The following is a 21,867-nucleotide window of genomic DNA, read 5'->3' on the forward strand; positions in this document are numbered from 1 at the left end:
ATATTGGAATTTTTTTTTTTACATAAAGATAGCTCGCGCTCTGTAAAACCAACTAATAGGAAATTTGAAACCCTTCCATTGGAGAGAAGCGATGCACAAAAATGAAAGCTGCTTGTTTCATGAAGTACTGTACAGCATGAGCTTTTCGGAATGCTTAGGGTTGGTTCTGAAGTGCCGCAAATGTTTATTACGCCGTTGTTTGAAATACAAAACAAAGAATCCCCGATGATCTGCCTTTATTCATGTTGACGATTCGCTGTAAATAATGCGCAATGAAGTAAAAATGCAACGGCACGAATATGATTGTGTTGTTTTAACAAAATTTAACATAAAACAAATTGCTTTACGAGAAAGTTTTAAAGGCCAATTCACCGGAGGCCCTATCTCACAGGTTTACAGGATGGATGATGTGCATTGGAGAAATGAAAGCTGTAGCGTTATGTGTTATCCTCCAGGGAAAGTGCTAGTATAGGTCTTTCACGTTTCCACTCGAATGGCATGGCTGCATGGAAGGAGGGAAATAACAAAACAGGGAAGAAAGACAGGAACGTTGGCCAGTCTAGATGAGCTATAATACGCTACCCTGCATTGGGAAAAGTGATGGGGGACATTTAAATATAGGAAAATATGAAAAATAAAGGGTTGCAAAAATGAGCTAGTAACTAATGTTTCTTTCTAAATTTCGTTTTTAACCATGATTTTAGTTTTCATAAATAAAACTAAAACATTTCTATATAACAATGGCTGCCATCACGCGACGTGTGTCTCTCCCTCATTATTTTTCTGGAATTACGCGACTGGTGAAATCCACTGCTTGTGTTGTTCTTTGTTCACTCACGCTTGTTGCACAGCCTTTCACCTGGAAGACCCTACAGCAAGTGTGTCAGTGATAATGGGTATTCTGATTGGGAACCGTTACTTGATCCATTGATCTGCGCTGTATAGGGACACAGTAAGAGATCATCCCCCTGCCCCACCCCCACGATTTTTTCAGTACGAAGCGTTATCACGATATTGCTAACAAGGAGCCGATCTGGCTTGCACGCTTCACGATAGAGAAAACAACCGCGCCACTGCAGCGAGCAGACGGCAGCACCGGTGGCTACGTGATAGCGCGAGACCGGAGATGGCGTCGTCCTCCTCTTCACTTTCAACGCTCTCCGCGTGGGGGCTGGTTCTGCGTTGTCCCCACTGCCTCCATGCCAAGCACGCGGTACATGCAGCAGCGGCCATCTTTCCTCTCTTTCTCAAGCCTCCTCTCTGAACCGGCGTCGAGGTATAAAAACGTCGCGCGGGGGACAGCAGCTGGAGAGAGGCGTGTACGTAGCGTCGGTTGTAGGAGCAAGGTCTTCATATCGCCTCCCTGCTGTGCGTTGTTTTTCTGCACGTCAAACTCGCACAACCCCGAATTTTCGGATCTTCTTTCGACCGCGTTCCAATCTTCGTCTTCTTCCGTTTCCCGGTGTTTTTTTTGGAACCGAGCTACCGACGCAATGGAACGCGACAAGGCATCCGATCAGCTCAAGGAATACAAGGAGACTCACAAGGTAAACATGATTGTTACTGCGATCCGCCCGCTTTTTCCTCTTGGAATACTCGAAATACCTGGCGCATGCCTTACCGCCAGCAGTGCTATGGCCAGTGCGATGACAAGTATCGTGCTATGACCAGTCTCACAGTTCCTGCGATATGACGATCCGGTGCCATGAACAGTTCATGACAGGTGCTAGGAGAAGTCCGGTGCTAGGACCTCAAGTATAACTTGTCCATCCAACGAAACTAGCGATTCGCAATGTGCACACCTATTTTGTTTTCCTGATCGCTGCCTAATACCAAGCACTAACATTTTATACTTGTTTGTGTAGCTTCGCTTGTCTGACAGCTTGTCGCGCCATCAGTTGACCGCAGTCAACCACCGCTATGATCGAGTGATTATGGTTCTCGACATCTAATCCGGAGGTCATGGTTTCAAGCCCCGCAACCCTTCACTACGACGTCTCTCAATATCAGATCCTGGCTTTCGGGCGTAAAACCACATTATTGTTCGCTAATAGGTGCTTATTACAAGGCGTTCATCGCGTTCGGTTTCGCTTTGCTTGTAGCCTGTTCAGACGTCAGCTGACCGCGGCCGCGAACGTGTTTACAAGTTAGCTGACGCTTCGCTAATTTTTCCCCGTGCGCATGCGCAGGAACCAGGCTCTTGCTTGACTCGAGGAAAGTTCACGCGCTTTAGCGCGCACTTTTTCAAGGCCACTTCCATCCACTTCGTTTCACGTGGCGCTCGTACTGTGTCAAAAGCTACAACGCATCCGAGCTTGCTTTGGTACATTCATTGTTGTCAGTTGTGCATGATTGTAAGATTTATGGCTTAATATTCAGGTTTCTGTTTTGGCGATATACATGGGCCCAACATTGTGACACTAAGCCCCTGGTTCGTGGTAATGTTTGCGTAATCTGCGTAAATCCGCGTAATTTGCTTGTTTTTTATGTTTTTAGAGAAATATGTGTCGCAAACATCAAGTTATTTGCGTCCCCCACATGAAACGCCTTGGGGCGATGGGGGTAAACTGCAAATAAAAATGAACCTGCGTTCCAGTCGCAAGCAGAACTGGCAAGAGCTGGCACGAATTTTTCATATTTCTTCCTCAATGTGTTAATTCAAGTAGACATGAACGGGCTTCGAATGTGCACTGTCAATTTCACGCTCGACGGCTGTGCCAGAATATATTTTTTAAGAATTATTTCCTTCACGTTTTTGGTCGCTGAACATTGCTCCCAACTGTGCGTCCATATTCTAATTGTGCATTCACGTTGGACAACCTTGTTGTTTGTTCACAATAAGGTGTACGTCAGCGAAAAAAATGTGGCATACTTCATACTCTTCTTGCAACACTGAAACAATTGTTAATACTAAGAGGCCGTCATCAAAACAGCATGGTTAGTTCACGGACCCGTAATAATTTCCGAGCGGGGACCGTAAGACAGGCTAATTTATTTATTTATGTATTTATTTATTTATTTGTTTCTCTGTTTGTTTGTTTGTCAAATATACTGTGAGCCTTTCACAAGCCATTACAAGGTGATAAAGTTTGAGTAACTTGTTAATAATCAATCTTCGTAATAATCTTATTTACTGTATCAGCGTATAGTATTTTAAAGCTTAATTTTTCTTAATCTTCCATCTTATAGCGTAAGGCGTCGTTCAAAGAGCCTGTATTAAACTTGTTTCTTCTATTGCATTTGTACAAGTTGTCTTCGGTGTATTACGTTCACCCTTCTTGGATTTGTTGTGCGCGGTACTTTTTGAAAACATGGATCATACAATATTATCATACCTGTAACGAAGGGTTACATTCATTATTAGTCGACGCATAACATCCTGTTCGACAGGAAACTCAACGAAATTTTCGGATTTAGGCGTTTGATCCCTGTGTCGGTAAAGTTAACTAGGTTGTTTTGTTACTTTTTTCCTTGAAAAATTGCGTAGCTCCACGCTGCGTAGAGAAAAATGGTTGCTTGTAATCTCTGTAAGTAGTATTTCTTTTTCCTGCTTACGGCGTTGCAAATCCTCCTGTAAACCAGCTTTTGCGCTTGGCGTTTCTGAAGAACTCTCTGACGGCTGTAATTTTCTGAGCGTGCCCATCATTTTGACGAAACATTCCGAAACGAGGCATAACAGAGTATTCGAATCTATCATGCGCACTCCCACGTAGTCTGTTATTAACTCTTGGCACACGCATATCCGTACTGTGCCCAGTTGGAAATACCGCTTTTGCGTCGCGCAGATTTTTCCTCGACTTTTACCGTTACACGTACGTCTTCCTACGCCGCTGGCGCCTGGCGGTTTGGCGTAAGAAAGAAAATAAAAAAAAGCCCGCGAAATTGTATAAAACGGCAATTACAGTTCAACGTAAAGCCTACCATATGAGAATTGAGGAGTGAGTTGGTTACAATGACTTTTAGTTAGCTCGTAACTCATAATCATATAGTGGTTTTGGGACGTTAAACCCCACATATCAATCATAATAGTTAGCTCGTAACATTGTACGTTGGTCATAGTTTCCAGTGTACAAACGTTAACTTCAGGAACAATGGCCCTACACGGGCGTCTTTCGTTAGCACCTCAGCAGCTAGGGGTCGCATGGCCTGAGCAGAAACTTCGCACGTGACGTCACTGGGTAAACGGTACGTCACTATTATTACTAAAACTCGCAACTAAGAAAAGAGAAAACCAGGGCAACAACACACGGATGGTCAATTTGCAATATGGCGTTCCCGTTCACCTGGTGATCACCGTTTGTGCCTGTACATTGTGAGGCATGTTCAGTGGTAATCACCTGCTCACGTCAAATAACTTCGGGAAAGAAAGTCAAAGCAGCCATTGTGAAAAGCACATCAATCATTCACTTTAAATTTCTTTCTTTTTTTCATATATTGCTGAGCATGTCCTTTGGACTCGAGCAATGGTTAAAAAAAAAAAAGGGGGGGGGGGGGTCTGGGATGAAACTTTCCTCCCAACGGATAAGAACCTCGCGCACGTTAATGCAAAAAAATTAATTACCGACAGGGCGTATCAGGGTGTGTCGCTGCTATAGAGGCACGAGGGATTTCAAGGCGTTTTAATGTGTATCGTTCGACCTTGCCTGGTCTCGCGCTGTTACGCAAGACGATCCACGCTCAACCAAATGGGAAGTCCAGGAAACCCAGCGCCTCTATCGACAAGACGTTTACCGACCTGGCAACGTTGAAGGATACAACACAAACAAAAGGCGCAGATGGCCGCTTCCTGTTCTCACAAAACACTTGCGCTTGTTTCTCTTATGAACGTGCGGCCTTCGCATGACAGTCTACGGCACTCGGTGCTTGCTTCAAGGCTAAAGAAAAAGACCAGCGCCGTCAACGTTCATACTATACAATGGATCCGCGACTGTCTAGTCGAAGGAGATAGGTATAAAGAAGCAGGTGGACATCATCCAGTTGTGCCGTGGCTGTTCTTAACTGCTGCAACCAGACAAGCACGTGTCATCTATCTGTCCGCTTAATTGGAAGACCAGGGCCCACAGGAAAACCGGGATATACATAGCTAAGAACCGCCGGACCGCAACCAGGTTGACAGTGGTTTAAGGACGTTATTCTCGTCGCGTCACAATTGATATGATGACTCAGATGAAAACCACCCTGGACTTCCGGTTTATCACTTGACGGTTATCGCGAATAATTCTGGTAGATACCTCTTGTACATTATGAAACCATTCTTACATATGCAAGCAGCTTCTTTGGCTAACCCGCCATGGTGGTCAAGTGCTTTGACTACCGATTCGAAGGTCACGGTATCAAATTCATACAGTTTGTGGCCTGAATGTTCAATGCAGGTGGAAATGCTGAAGGTCCATGTAGTCAGATTCAGCCGCGCGTTGAAGGACCCCGTTTCCGGGTGCAAGGAACTTTCGAAGTCTTCCACTACGCCATTCCTCATAATCATATCGTGGTTTTCCGGGACGTAAAATTCTAATTGTTATTGGAAGGGCTTCTATGGTCATAGGTCATCGACAATATAGAGTCCGCACACCCTTGACAAAAAGCAGCGCAATGACTTTGTACTGGAGATCGAAATAGCTTGAACTCGGCTCTGGTTCACGTGTGCGTCAAACCAAAAAAAAAATAAGCTCGGGTGTATTTTGTGAAAAAGTATAAGTCACAACAAGGCATATGCTGGTATGTTGAGCTTTTTCTTCTAACAAGCTTCTGTAGAACGCTCCCACGCGATTCGAACCCACACTCTTCGTTGACTTCGCCGCCTCCTTGAACGTGCTATAATCTGAGTGTCCCCGCTTATCCCGGTATGCCACCCCAGACGACAGTTTTCGCTCCAGCGCCTTATCCGACATTTCCGACATTCCCATAGGCCACTCGACCACTCTTATCACACGAGGTACGAAGTCTGCCTCCAGAGAAGTGTTTTGTTTGCGATTACGGGGCGGTGCAACGTTGTCTATTTTATGACCGGCCCTGATAGCGAAAGACAGTTTCACCGCATATCCCGCATATCACCGCATAACCAACAGCTGTTTGGTTTTGACGACGTGTTGATGCTGTTGTCTTTAGGCTTTCTTGCTTGATGACCACGTGCGTAGCGTTTTTGTCGTTGTGTGGTGAGGCCTTTTACCTCTTCGTAACGTACGGTACGAATTGAGAGATAAAGTATAAGCGTATTAAGAATGTGCAAGAACTTTCGGTTTATATGTCCTCCCTAATCTACGTATAGCCTAAAGGACACACTGCATTTGGTCGTTGCACGCTCTTAACCTGCGTGAGATATTTTTCGTTTTTGTGGATCACGGTATAACGGCAAGCTTTTTACCGGTATAACTTGCAGCATCTGTTGACTATTTGCAAAATATGGGTCGAAGGTAATGCCTATTTTAAACGTCGAAACAATTTGTTTGGTCAATGAAGGCAACTTGAAAGAGCGAGATATGACGTGACCTTTGCGGCTAGGGCGGCTCACCACTCTCCCATAGTTGAGTACGAAGTTCTCAAAATCGTTAACCGTTTTTTTTTTTTTTCTGAACACACTTCTATCAGCGAACGAAATTTTCTATTTTTACAGTTCATGGTGTAAGAACAATGCTTTCTACGGAGATAACTTGAATTATTTGACGACTCTTTGCGAAATGTGTGTAACTGAGAAAACAAACTACCACCTACTTAAACTGTTAAACGGGTTACGTTTGCTGAGGCTCACTTTTGCCATTTACGTGGGTAACCATATAATAAACGGTTGTACAACTTATACGGTGTGAATTATTATCAGCCAGCAGTGTTCAGCGTTAAGTGTTACCTTGCAGCGTGCGTATCATGAAGCGTGACTCGGCAGCCAATTACTTCATTGTCCCTGCCAAGTCATCGACACTTGTAGCACTAGCCGAAAATGAATAAAACAATCACTTGCAGATGTGGCCGCTTGGATGCTTGCGCAATGAGATACACTAACCTATCGAATAATCAGTCGCGCTTTCGTAGTGGCATTGCTTTTCTCGCGTGACTATAGGCGGAGTGGCAATAATATATTTCAGCAAAGGTGCATTCTTTTCTTACACGTTAATGCATGCCACTAACACTGCAACTGGCAGTGCTACTGAAAGTTAAACTTTACAGAAAGTAAAATGAAGCGAATAGAGTGCACGTGTTGGGCTGAATTTTGTGGATTAAGAATGATAGCTATTCAAAAGCTAAGTCAAGCCTGTTGTGTGAAACACAAAAAATACATGTACAGGAGAAGGCCCGGTAGCACATTAATTAAGGGATCCCCTGTGAAGAATTGACAATACAACATTGGTTAGTAATAACATCAACGTTACAGAAGTAATTTGTGTTGTAATCGAACAAGAGAAAAACAGTTCGAGCTTGCGTGTAACCATAACGTAATTAAGATTGCAGTGCCTTGACATACGTGGTGTTTAGCTCTAAACGCGGAGTACATAATTGGCCTCCATCTGTCGTCATTAGCGAACTTTTTACTCCGCTTAAAGTAACACTGAATTCATTTTTCTCTCGTATGTTCGCGCAATCTATCCAAATGTCCATATTCTTTTTTTTTTCATTTGACTCCTTGGCTGACTTAAAAAAAAAAAACCGCGGAAAAAACTTCCGGCCTTCAGCGTGACCCGCTTTCTTTCGGTAAACGCACCGTAAATCCACAAAATTCGTTTCTGTCTGCATTATACGCGAACGCAAATTCCGTCTGGTGCCGCGTAATGTCTCCATTCGCAAAAGTGGCATCACTTGAGGTGTTTAAAACCGCTGATTCCGAACTTGCAATCAGGAGTGATAATACACGTATATTTTTGCAAACGTTTATGTGTGTATATGTGTCATACACACACGAAGCAGTTGGCCTAAGTTTACGAATCACGCTATGAAGCAGAGGCACATTCTAATGGCGAGAGAAAATGTGCGAAAATGCCTATTACGCCTTAATGCATAAGCCTTTTTGTCAAATTTGAAATTCGTTCGTAAGTTTTGTTTTCTTTCACACTGAAGCGCGTCTTAAATTTCCAAGATTTCAAACGGAGCAGTTGAAATCACATGATTGGCAAAAACAATACGTATACATGGTCGATATAAGTATGTTCGAATATTCGCTACAAAATGAGCTTTTCTTCCTGTTGAGGCGGTACTTGTCTGTTCAATATCTTCTTTAGGAATATGTGAATTTACTTCTTGGTTTATTTCAACGACTTATTCATTACTGCTCGAAATACTTATTCTAATTGTATATCCTCTAATAAAGGTATTTATGGTTAAGTAGTTATTCAATGTGGCTTGTTAACTTCCAGTGCCTTCAGCTATTTTACCGTACCTACAGACAGCCATAGGCATCAACTTCGTGCAGGAAGGTGTGAGGAATAAAGGGAACTAGATGGATTCAGTCTACCCTTCCCCCCTATCATTCCAATTTCTTTTTTCTTGGTGGAGAAGGTTTACCCGCCGGCATATTGCTCTAGGGATAAGGAAATGCACATCGATAATTTGGTGCCTGTGACCACAGATATTGTAAAAGAACTGCATGAGGACACAGGAACTCAAGGTAAACTCACAAGTCACGCGTGAAACGGCAAATTCTACTAGCTATAGTGAAGCTCTCTTCTAATTGTTTTATATGAACAAGCTCACAGGAATTCCCACTAGTAAAACAGGTCTGCCATAGAATTCTCCTCCTCATTAAAATAAAAAAAAAAAACTTCAAGATGACCAAAATTATTCTTAAAAGTGGTACCCTTTGGCATTCTTTCTTATATCGAAAACGTATATACCGATATGTTTCGTGACGTATTACGTAACGATTCGGCTTATATATCGCGTCTGCATTTTTCTTCATTCGCGCTTACTCTGAAGAAAACATAAATGCTGCCCGTACCGCATCGTGTGACAGTTCCCTTCGCATGAAGAAAACAAAATGCACTCCTAACAGCATGAACGTTCGCCGAGTGCAAGCCTTTTCTTTTGAAATCGACCTATTCTTTGTAGTGCCGCAGCCACATACTTCTCGGAACAGATGTCTTGTTAGCCTCAATAGGCAACCCACTTGTCATACCGAACTGACAGTCGGTCCTATAGAAGAAAAGGAACCGCGTTTCTCTTCGATGAACAACATGCATCTATCAGCTTTTTTCCCCTTATTTTTTTCTGAACTCCTCTGGATGTGGTTCATCGCAGCCGGGTGCAGTTGCAAAATGCTCGTGTCGCACTTGCCAAGTCACGGCGTATGTTTATAGGTGCCATTCAAATTGGTTGGAGTACATTTGCCTTTGTAACAGAAGTAGGTGTGCTGCCCAATGTCTGGGTTGTGATGGCTCAATAAAATAGCATGAAATGAAGTTGAATTCCTCTTCGTTCAGCCACTGTGCCTGCAATAAACACGCCAGGGGGCGCTATAGAAGCCGCTTTGCGGGTGTAGCGGCCAAGTTTACTGCGAGAATGACAGGCACTGGATAGGTGTGTTAATTTACGAGTCGCATAATCATCTGCGTATAGGTACTTGCCACGGTGGTTGCGGTGTACTTACCTGCTAAACTAATGGGCATGAAATTGCATTCCGGCTGCATTTTAATGGCAGAATGCATGAGGGTCATGTACTTAGATTTTGGAGTACGTTAAAGAACCGCAGTTGTCAAAATTTTTGGAGCCCCTTACTTTGGTGTCTCTTACAGTCATGACGTGGGGTTGAAACGCTAAACCTCGACAGTTATTCTACTAAACTGCGTAGGAGTGAAGTACCATGATGTGCTCGGTAATATAATTTTGTGTGAAAAAAAGAAAATTTCAATTAGTCGCGTTTTACGGGTCCAAACTGAAGATTGTTTCATAGAATGCTGAGTTAATATCTTAAATTTTAATAGTAAATGCTCGTTTCCCCTTCATCATCAACCGCCAAAGAAAATGAAGCACGATAATTGTTACTTCATTGCGCTTGACAGCACATCAGCAACGATTAGTGATTCAAATTTTCGTAATACTGATGTGATATTACGTAGCTCCTAGTAGTCGCTGTAAATTCTGTCTGTCAAAATTAATTCGAAGCCCTCATGAAGGCGTCATTCTTAACACGCGGCTCTGACTAGGCACAATTTTTCAGCTTTAATTTTTTCGGCCCCTTTCTCGAAGAAAAAATCACTGCATATCTTACATATTTAGTCACTAATAAGCATGATATCGCTGGTAATTGAGGTGTAAACAAATAGGACGAAATTGCCGATTAAGTCCTATAATGTGCGCATGCATGCGAATTGGAACATTTCGTCAGAGGCTGGAAAAATTCAGAACGTATACCCTACTTTCGAGGCTGTGCAATGCACCGACCAGTACAGTATAACCTGCCTTGTTCATCGCTCCGTTTGAAACTGACTCACTTAACACAATAATAGTCTCTCTCAGCTGCGTTATAAACCCACCTGGTCTTCTATATCGCCGTTTCAAGCGACGCAAACGCGACAATTACAAATAAACCAACAAAAAAACATCACGCCAGCCTTTTACGCCTTCTCGTCGCGGCAGTGTTGGCCGGTTCGCATGTATACGAGCCGAGTAGAGTGGTTTATTCTGAATATTTTAATGGCCGAGCTGCCTGCAGCCGGAGTAAGTCCCTGGGGATCCCTGTTCCGCACTTTCTAGCCCGTCTGCGAAATAGAAGCCCGACGAGACAGAGAGGGCACGGGGAAAGGAAGGGCTTATTCTCGCCCAGTTCACGCCGCCTGTGTCAGTTGACAGTGATCATTTGTACCGTATTAGCCTGGGACATCATGCTTAATGGACATTTTACTAGTTGACACGTTGATGCCACTACGCATGCGTGGAAGCTTTCTTGAATTGCAGGCTTTGCCGGCGATAAACCGTCCGTAGTTTGGCGCTCCTGTGTATTTTTCTTCGGTCCTTCTTCACGTATTTAGCTTTGCGCCAGAAGTAACACGTTTAGTATGCTGAAAACTCATTGGTCCAAAGAAAACCCCAGTGTAGTGAGTTGAGCTTGGCAGAGAGATGCCAGCTACGTCGAGAGGGTGAAGCTATGGACATAGAGGAGGAGAGCAAAGGCGATACTATATGGCGGTAGAAACGGAGGTGGTGTGGAGAAGATGACCGGCTTACAGTCATCCTGGATAACCTAATGGTATCGCATCGCATTTTTTTTTTTAGGAATGCTTGCCTAGAGTGTGTTCTGAAATGTTCTGAAACTGTCAATTGTTAAGCTGCAGAGTCATGTGACAAGCTCCGTTCAACTAGCCTTAGTGACGTTAAATCAGCGAACGCTACACATAATTAGAGTGGGTGGGTGGATTATATATATATATATATATATATATATATATATATATATATATATATATATATATATATAAAAATTTTACGCCTCCAAAAACTGTTTATTGGTGACGTTTCGATCGGAGACAGATCTTCATTAGACCTGAGGAAAACCTGATGAAGACTGATCTTCATCAGGTATGATGAAGATCGGTGTTCGATCGAAACGTCACCAATAAACAGTTTTTTAGAGGCGTATACTTATTTTTCCTTAATTCTACGGCAAGTGAAGCCAGACTCTTTATAATCTACGTATATATATATAGTTTAGGTGTGTCGAGATCTTCGTAGGGGTTTGTTGTTTAATTTTGGAAGGCCGACGAAGGCGCCACAGCGCTTTTTTTCACAATGACCGCGTTGTCCTTCGGGTATATCTGATACGAAGACGTGTGGTCCTACTCGAAGCCACTTCGAGTTGCACAGAACACATAGAACTAGTAACATACGCATACTTGATCGTGTCCTCCTCGTACGAGGTCAGACTTGTTATAGATATTACTGACACAAGGATAAAAAAATATGGCCGTTTTCTGTTCGCCCCATTGTCCCGCACCTTCGTGTATTCTTGTATTCGACGGGAACAATGCTTCGGCTCTCTCGGAACGCGTCTTGCGATTGTGTGCGCACTCGCTGCTGCAATTGTGAAGCGTGCAGTGTGCAAGCTCTTGTGCTGTAAAATTCAATGCGAGTGCTATGTGAGCCTGAAGTACGATGCGGAATTCACTGTTGCTAAGCATCGGTTTAGACACTACATCTGTACACTGATTGATAACCTGAGAATTTAGCAGAGGCTCTACAAGCATCAAAATCTGCCGCAATGAAACTGTTCTTCTGCGCTTTGTGCGATGAGACTGCACCAGCTATTTCATTTCATGTATTTACCTTAAAGACCCCTGAGGGGTATTATATAAGGGGTGGATATCTGTAAAAAAATGAAACTGTTCGTGACAAAATCTTTTAGTTTCTCAATGAAGGCATTTGAGGTGCTGCTGGAAGTGATGTGGCATGGAAGGTCGTTCCAGTTATTAGTTGTGCCGTGGAAAAATGATGACGAGCAAGTGACAGTACGTGCACATAGACGAGCAACGTTAAGTGAATGGCCTGAGCGCATTGAAATGCGCATAGGAGGTGTTAGAATGTATGGTGCTTGACGAATTCAACTGTTATAAAATTATAGCCTGATACCGCCTGATTGAGGCTTGCGTGTCTTAAAGGGGCACTAATTCAAACAATTATTTGGTGTATTGTGATGAAAAATCTAACACGTTTATTAATAGAGAAGAAAGCCATGGTCAGTACTTTTAAATTTCGCGCAGAAATATTCTTGCGTGACGTCATCGACACATTACCAGCGGTTCCGGATCTGGCAGAAGTGATGGTGGCCAAATATTGAGAACAAAATGGCTAGGTGGCCGCACCACCATTCTTTTTCTGACACAGGCCAACCACTGGTAAATAATAATACATACCTCTTTAGCAACAGGTGAAATTTCGCCTTACGTCGGTGATATATGACGTCATTCGTGACGTTTCCGTTCGGACCACGTGACCCCGAGCTATCAAGGTACAAGTAGGGTCGCCCGTTACGTAACGCCGGAACTATGTGACGTATTTACTTAACAGCAGCCAACGTATAACACGTCCCTGAAACCGCCACGTAGGCGCCTTTTCTCCCGAGTTGACCTTCCGATCGTCGCAGTCAGCTGCAAGGAGGCCAGACTGACCACCTCCTTACCCAGCAGGCCTGTGCATACGGTCAGCGTTCAATGCAGGCCCATTGCAGGGCGCTCGGCCAGCGTTGATCTTGTGAATGGCGTAACCTCGAGACAGGCAGGTCAACGCTTTTTGCACGTATGTACACACGTGGCAGTGTTGCTGACGGCGGGGTGTATCCACTCGGTATGGGAAGGTCGACTTGTTGCGCCGCTCTCGACAGGTCTCGACTTGCCTCGTTTATTTGTGCCAGAGGGTGTCGACCTACTTTTGTTTTTGTTTTGTTTTCTTTTATTTTCCGAGCCGGTGAGTGGTTTGTTGCGTGCGTCGTGTTCTAGGACGCGTCCGGTTCTGCAGCGATTCTTCAAGATATTGTTTTCTGCAATGCTCAGGGGCTTTCTGCCGGCCGAGATAATATTGCAAGCTATATATATAGGCCGCATTATATATATATATATATATATATATATATATATATATATATATATATATATATATATATATATATATATATATAACATTTGCGAAACAAGGAGTAACTTATTGAAAGATAAAGAATATAATGGCTTGATTTTCTTTGTTACACTCAATATTAATCAAAACTAACAGACATCAATTCCAAGGAAAGTAGGAGGGGCGTTATTAAAACTAATTTTAATTTAAATGCGAAGGCAGATAATTGGACGGAAAGATAACTTATACCACCGGCATGATCCAAACCTGCGACCTTCGTAATCTTTTCTTTCACAATTCTTTATTCACAAGAGGTCACAATTACTTCGAATAACATTCCGCCTACTTTTTTTATCGGCATGATTGTCTATTAGTTCTCATTATTTTGTGATAGTCCCCAAAAGGTGATATTTGCCGATAAGGTGCTCAGCCTGGGTCAACCACTAGATTAGGGGTTATGGTGCTTCATTGCACACCCGAAGGTCGTGGGAATGAATCCCGGTGCACTTAAATTTATGTTAACGTCAAAGAACTTCAGGTGTTAAGTATTTCCGGAGCCCTCCACTACGGCATGCCTTATATTCATATCAAGAACTGTGGCTCAATAAAGACCGGTATATATTATTAGCCGGAGTGCGTGAGTTAATTATTCAGCCGACGTATAAATTGTTACGTTTCTGTGCGCCGCTTAGGAGACGGACTCAGAAGACGGAGAACCACACGAACGCAAGCGCAAACTTGATTGATTGATTGATATGTGGGGTTTAACGTCCCAAAACCACTATATGATTATGAGAGACGCCGTAGTGGAGGGCTCCGGAAATTTAGACCACCTGGGGTTCTTTAACGTGCACCCAAATCTGAGCACACGGGCCTACACAAGCGCAAACTTGAATCTATTGAACAGGCACATGATGATTTACATAGTCTTCTAAGCGGTGAACAATAACGTAACAATGAATAAATAGCAATAGATATCGGGGGGGGGGGTATACACTTTGCGTCATCCACGAGAATCACTAGCATCGGGGTCGCCATTGTGGAGGTCCGTGCGCAAATCGCACACGAAAACAAAACAAACAAAAAAAACCTTGCTATACGCGCTGTGTTCGAGATCCGTACCGAAACTTCGTTGTCTAGATAGAGGCTTCCGGACCACTTCTTGCACGCTGAAGCACGAACTGCAGGACGACGAGTATGAACGAACCTTCAATATGGCGGCAATGGTGCTGCCCCCTTGCGGATCAGGGCACTGTGCATGCAGCACGACGTATAAAATTTTCACCAAGAGCCCGTGCGCTAGCCGTCAGGCCAACCTTGGTTCGAGAATCCAAATAGCTGCGGTGCGCGAGTTCCTGCTTCGAAAGGCCGATCTTCCGACATTGCCAAGCCAGCGAAGGGAAGGTCAGGCATTGCCGCCAAGGGCGTGGCAGTGTTTAAAATATGTACAGGGCAGAGAACATACGGTGGGATCCGGTTTGTCGGCGAATCTCTGCAACGCTCCCGCGAGGCATGCAGCAGCGATTCCAACAGCCGATCAGTGGAGAGAAGGTGATTCTTAAGAAAGAAAGGAAGAGAAAAGTGAGCCCCGTAACTGTCTGCTTCAGTGAGCGACACCTCAACAGTAGCTCACAAGGGATGGGGGTGAAGAGGGATAAAAAGGGTAGGAGTAAAGGTGTAGAAAAGAGGAAGAGACGTGAGGTGGTAAGCCAGAAGGAGCGACAACAAACAGAGGGGATAGGAACGATAGGAAAGATGGAAACACGGTCACAGGAGTCCGAGCACGGGGCACCACTTGCGAGAGCTCTTGTCGGAGTCAGTAGATGGCGTAGATCAAGTCCAGTCGGTCAGAGCTACACTGCCGTCGAAGGTCGTCGGCGTCAGGAGGTGACGAGTGGAGGAAGCGCCATTGCAAAAGCAAGCTTAGGTGTTTTGCTTCGCCCTTGGCTTTTGTATAGCAGCTGGGAGCAAGTGCTGGGTTTGAAAAAAAGATGTTGCCCATCAGCAGCCGAGGCTACATTCGAATCAATCCGTGGGGGCCGTAGTGGGCAACAAGTTTTGGGTGCACACCCGTCAGCAAGAGTGCAAGGATCATTGCCATTCCGATACCTTTGCCGTTCGCGCCGTTCAATGGCGAGCTGTCTGATGTCAAGAGCACTTCTCTTATCCATCTCGTCATAGTAATGTTAGACTAGGGGTCGGTGATCTTTTGACGTGGAGGGCCGAGTTGCATGATGCCCACAAGGAAGTGGACCGCAAAGCAAAGCGGGGGACACTTCGCGGTGAAAGACAAGCTATTCGGCGAAATGACGAAAATGCGAAAACATGAAATACAAATGTACAAATAATACTGTAAGTATACATGTCAAGAACTTGTAGTTTACAAACATAAGTTACAAGCACAAAATTGGCAGCGTATCTGCGCGCTTCGCTGCAAATGCCATCGAAAGGCGATAATGTTCTGTTGGCCTTATTTCGTGCATAGCGCTGCAGCCTAAGAAACTCTATGTCGTCTTTTGGATGATGTATCTATGTATTTTCTAATAAAGGAACACGCAACCTATAATACTTTTGTTTTGATGTTGCACCTATATTATTTGCTTATTGATGGACCACGTTCACAAGTATGACTGCAACCACCAGTTCAAAATAGCTGGGCGATCAGTAAGTGCCTTAACTTTGGCGGGCCGCTGTATCGTTTCGTGTTAGAGACAGACAGACAAACTAAAATTTCTGCGTTCAAGTGTCTTACGACAGACTATTGTCTTTAAAGCCCCCGTCGAGGTCGAAACTACCACATCAGCTGTAGGATAAGAAGTGACAGGGGAGTAGGAGGGGGTTCTGACGCCATGACGGTGTCCGAATAATGCTGCACCACTGATTGTGAACCCTAGACAGCTATTCCGTGGAAGCAATACTGTCGACAGCAAACAGCTCGCGACTAGATGGCGCAGGCTGTGATTTCAGGTCGAGCTTCGCTGGTCCGTGTTGCTCACGGGTGTGCGTGGATCGCTATTTTTCCGGTCTCAAAACAAATTCGGCAAATAATTGTGTCTTCTGGATGCTTGCTCAGATTGCATCATGATTGTCATCAAGGGCCATACTATCAGACGGCAATATATGTGATAAAATCTGATCAGGTCGGTAAACTAGCGGTTGTTAGTGACAGTCAAAATAAAGAAGACATGGGCATGGACTAGGCAAGCAGCGAGAGGGTGAGATAATCGCTGGTCATTAAATAGTGTGATGGATTCCAGAAGGAAAGCACGCGACGGAAGAACGGAGTTGGGGGGGGGGGGGGGGCATTAGATTGAGAAGTTTGTGTGCGGGCATAACGTTTTTCGTAAAGCGGTCGCAGGACCAAGTTGAATGGCTAAACATGAGAGGGGCCTTTGTACTGCAGTGGTCGCATTAGGACTGATGATGATGATGATGATGACTCGACCGTATTTTTCACTATTTGTCGCCGAAACATTTAAAAGGGGATGTCCGTAGAAGTCTTGTTTTTATACTTAATCTAACCATCCCAACGTCTACGCTTCTCGCAACTAATTTCTTTTTTTTTATCTTCCTGAAACAAAAGTGTTTTATGCTGGGGCCCACCAAGGCATCAATGACGTATTTCCGTCATGGAAGTGACGTCGAAAAAATACGCACGATCAGAAGACAAAGAAAAAGTGCTGTCATTGGGAGTCGAACAAGTGACCTCTAGGTACGCCGCTACAGATGCCGGGCCCGCTATCCACTGCGCCATGATCACATACTTCGAACGCTTAAAAATACGCCTTTTATATCTATCACAATCTTCTTAGCGTACTGGTGCAGTGCAGTAATTCATCATGACCATGCCATCCACGATTGCTTCAATCAACGCGTCGTTTCTGAGCGTCCAGCTCATTCGATCGGCACGTTTTGAATAGGAGCATGTGCAATTTCGTCAACGCCAAACACACCCTCAGGTGGCGATCTTGGCCAAACGTCTGCGTCACTCCTAGCATTCATCCATACCAAAAAAAAAAAGCTCTGCAACGCACAGAGCAACGCGCCTGCTTCGTGTGGATCACAGTGTATTACGTAAGATACACCGTGGTCTGGATGTACTAACTCCGCGTTTGCCGCTTACGTTCACCCCTCGAAAAATTGTGGCTGCCCCAGAGACAAGACACAAAGTGCATTGCTTTTCCCTCTGGTCAGGCGGTGGCGTTTAATAACTGCAAGATGCCGTGACTAGGCGATCTGAGCCCAAGGCTGGCGTCCAATCAGTCGCGTTCTTCTTGCTGTCACGTCGCTTCCTCTGGTTCCGTATTCACCTATGTCCACTAGGGTTTGTTTAATAATTATCGATGAATGTTAGTCGTCGGGATGAAGATGTATGACTACACGATAACCTAGGCATTGCGTAAACTCTCTTATATGAATGTACAACAAACATTAAAGCAGATAATATGGTGGTTTTGGGAAGTTAAACCCCACTTATCAAACATTAAACCAGTTCTGTAAGGGTAAGTTTTACTTTCGCGTTTTACTGATTTCCATGACGGAGGGATCAAAGATGCTTTTGCCTTCTTCTAAGGCTTCACTAATCGCTGACGTTTTTCGTGGCTCTATAGCTAGACGATCGTATGCGAACATTCGATAACACCAGGTCGTGGGTCATCGATTATGGTTTTTCCCAAGGTCTCAAGTTGGAGCACGCAGCTTAGCCTTCATCGTTAGTAGACCTACTTGTTGTTTTACTTGTTGCACTTAACTTTATAGTCTCTTATCTATGACGGCGCGTTTGGAGCCCTGCGTGGCTGACATATTTTCGCCATGACGCCCACAGCACGTCGTCCAGCGAAACGATGACCGTTTATCGAATACTTCCATCGCGTCCTTGGCGCCTGCAACAGCTCACTAGACTTGTTCATATATTTAAAAAAAACAAAGTTCAAGCATCCGGAGTCGTTTTTTTTTTTGTATACACACTGAAGCTACAGCTGCACGTAGAGAACCGTTCTGACAAGTGAGGCGCATGCTGCGGCTTCGGAAAAATGTGTTGCAACGAAGAAAACAAGTGCTTGGCTGCACTACCGATGAAACTCCTATATATATATATATATATATATATATATATATATATATATATATATATATATATATATATATATATATATATATATATATATATATATATATATTGATCCTCCACCGCACCCTCCTCCGAGAGCTCTGTGTACCTTATAACGTGGTTTTGCATTGCCTCCGTGATCGACCAACTTTAACTTTAGTAACGTCAATTTACGTGTCATTGTAGCGACCGTGAAGACGTCGCAAATTTTGGTGATCTGGCGCAGAAATTTTTAGCTGCTCTCGTGTGATGCCAACAGTCACTTTTCGTCCTGTGGTGAGGCATCGAACCTTTGTAAAAATGTATTGGGTACGCAAGAGCGAGAGAGAGAAAATTAAGACAGAAGGCCAAAAGGCTAAGCAAGCTTGGCTAAGCTCCCTACAGGGGGGGGGGGGGAAGAGGAGCAACAGATAAGATGGAGAAGTCAAAATAAGAGGCAAAAAAGAAGTTTTTTTACATAGTTGGTTTGAGAACTCTATGTTAGAACAGTGGAAAGTACGGGGCGTTTTCGAAACTGCGCTGAGTTCTGTGTGTTTCACTGTGCCCCCTAGTTCGCGCTATTCTGTCACAATGCTCATAGTATCGGGTGTGGTGGTCCACGATGCTGCGAATTTCAAATAGGCATTCAAGCCGCTCTTATTGGTGTTGTATTCGATTGGACGCATTAATAACTGTTTGGAATAATTCCATGTTCACTTCTGTTCTGGCATGACAACAATTCGTCCCTACTTTCCGACTTCGACGTTCCAACTTATCATATCGTGATTCTGGCAAGTCATAACCCAGAAACTTCTAATGATTTTAAAAATTGTTATTAGGCATTCACCAGTCTTTGGCCCCAAAACGGCGCCGCGCTTGCGAACGGATTCGCTTCGGTTACTTTCGGCGCATTGGCGATGATTTGTGGGGTTTAACGTCCCAAAACCACCATATGATTATGAGAGACGCCGTAGTGGAGGGCTCCGGAAATTTTGACCACCTGGGGTTCTTTAACGTGCACCAAAATCTGAGCACACGGGCCTACAACATTTCCGCCTCTATCAAAAACGCAGCCGCCGCAGCCGGGATTCGAACCCGCGTCCTGTGGGTCAGTAGCCGAGTACCTTAGCCACTAGACCATCGCGGTGGGGCTCGGCGAATTGGCGTTGCACCTGTTCATCTCCACGATACTCGATGAAACATAGTACTTTTATGGACGTCTATTAGACGCCAAAGCTTTTGAAGTCACTAAATAACCCAAACAACAGAGCCGTAGCCTACAATGCTTGATGCAACATCGCTAGTTGCTTAGGCAGGATCAAAAGCTTTCCTGCGTCTGCCTTTCCACGCCCCACCCATATCTGGTATCGCTCGGTCACTATCCGCAATACATCTATCGACCGTCGCTTCAAGGCGCACCTGCTTCCTCCAACGTCGATATATCTATACCGTTTTGCCGCGCCATCATCAAGACAGGAACCCTGCAGCGTCAACGTGTCCGTAGGCGGTGTATCCAGGTCGTTGACATCAGCCCGTAAGCGTACACGGCTCGTCACCCAAGCGTAACGCTTCGGCAGCTGTTTCGTTCCTGTTGTTCGCTTTTTGCAAGGACGGTGCGTCTTTTATCACGTACCCGCAGTATTTTAGATGCTGGTGTGCACGCTGGCAACTTTAGATCGCCCAATGAGCCATATTTTTCGGTACGTCAACACTGACTTATTCGCTCATAACTGGCTTATTTGGCTGAGATTTAGTTCTGCTACAAAGTATCCGATGTCTAGGCAGCCTGGAGAAAACATCCAGCATGTTCAATGGAGTAATCAAACATGAAGAAAAACTAGTTAAAACCGCGAAAAGCTGCACAAAAAGGAATGAATGGCTTGCGCATACAAAAACTGACGTCAAACGGGGCTAGTACAGGTTCGTTAAGGTTATATTTTTTTAATTGTTCACTGCGCAGCAGGTATTGCACATTATCACCGTGCTGGCGTCACCACAACCCGACTCGCCACTCCCCGACTTCAACAGTATGCAGTCCATCGTGCATGAAATTTCGCGGAGTGTGGTGGTTCTCATTTTCTTCTTTTTCCGGTGTTGTACATCAAGAAACGGGCGGGTCATAAATTTTTATCTTCCCTAAATCTGTTGCCGCGAATCCCATAGTAATTGCTTGACTGTAAGAAAAATACAGCTCCTGCGAAATAGGTCAGTTCTAAAACAAACATCCAGTGGAATCTTGTGCTTGAAGATGGGCTGGCAGTGCCTTTTTTTTTTCTTTAGATCCTGTTTGACCACTTAACCTCACTGTCCCGCCCGAGAATGCACAGCGAACGGGGACACTTGTCTGTTATCGAGGTCAGCCGTCTACAGTAGTTGAGTGGACGGCCGCTGAGCTGGCTATTACGTCGCGTGGTCCAGATGGGGCGTAAGCAGGAAGTCTTCTTTGTCGACGCAACAGGGGGCGTACGAAGGGGTAGCTGGTCGTGCACATAATTAATGATAGGACGTCTTCTTTTCGGTGCATAAATGGGTGATACAATTGGGTCGCACTTCTCACAGATGATAGTAGTGCTTAAATAATCAACTCAGGAAACTAATGTACATATCGGACCCGCTGAATCAGCACTGAGCGTTTTCGGCAGCGTCTGACAGCCATAAACGAGCGTCTCGCATAACGTTCAGAATCTTCACCAATTCATGTATTCAAAATATAAGGTTAAGCCGCCAGAAAATTAAGTACAGAAGATTGTTGGAGAAACTAAGTTGGCAATGTCTAGCTATATCAGTTCTTCAGTAATTTCTTCGGGCACTAAAAATGCATTGCTGTCCAGCACAGGTGTGATGTCGAATGGCCACCATGTTGAAGTTGAGTTTTTAAATTGTATTTCAGTGTTTTCTTGAAGTGAGAGAAATTAGTCATTATGTTAAGGCATGTGCACGCAGAACTGCTTGTGAAAGCATACTTTTAAAAAAATGTTATAGCACATCTTGTAGTAGCCCACTTCTAAACTGGTGCTGCTTATTACGACTAGTTCCACGTGGGTGTGTCTTTATAACTGGCTTCACAACAATCAAAGTAGGGTATTGGAACTGGTGCAATTTCAGTGTCTCGTTTTTTTTTATTGCTATGCATTTCGTGTCTAACCAAATGCGGCTCTTTTTTTTTAAAAGACAAACGAAGAAGGTTTATTTTAATATCAAACGAAGCATTTTCTTCAGGTAATGCAGTCGAAGGCACAAAATTGTGATATATG

At 44.3% G+C, this 21,867-nt stretch overlaps 1 protein-coding gene across 3 annotated transcripts in view; it reads left to right on the plus strand.

Annotated features, from left to right (window-relative positions):
- The first annotated feature begins 1,309 nt into the window (after positions 1 to 1,309).
- Positions 1,310 to 21,867, plus strand: part of Cat (Catalase) — a 58,553-nt gene continuing 37,995 nt past the window's right edge. For all 3 annotated transcript variants that reach the window (XR_012885526.1, XM_037416497.2, XM_037416499.2), the window contains exon 1: positions 1,310 to 1,547. Coding sequence is in view for 2 of the 3 variants with exons in the window: in XM_037416497.2 (XP_037272394.2) it covers positions 1,494 to 1,547 (54 nt within the window). In the remaining variant the exon portion in view is untranslated. The remainder of the gene's footprint in view (positions 1,548 to 21,867) is intronic.

The sequence above is a fragment of the Rhipicephalus microplus genome, chromosome 8, assembly GCF_043290135.1.
Source record: "Rhipicephalus microplus isolate Deutch F79 chromosome 8, USDA_Rmic, whole genome shotgun sequence".
NCBI classification, from domain to species: domain Eukaryota; kingdom Metazoa; phylum Arthropoda; class Arachnida; order Ixodida; family Ixodidae; genus Rhipicephalus; species Rhipicephalus microplus.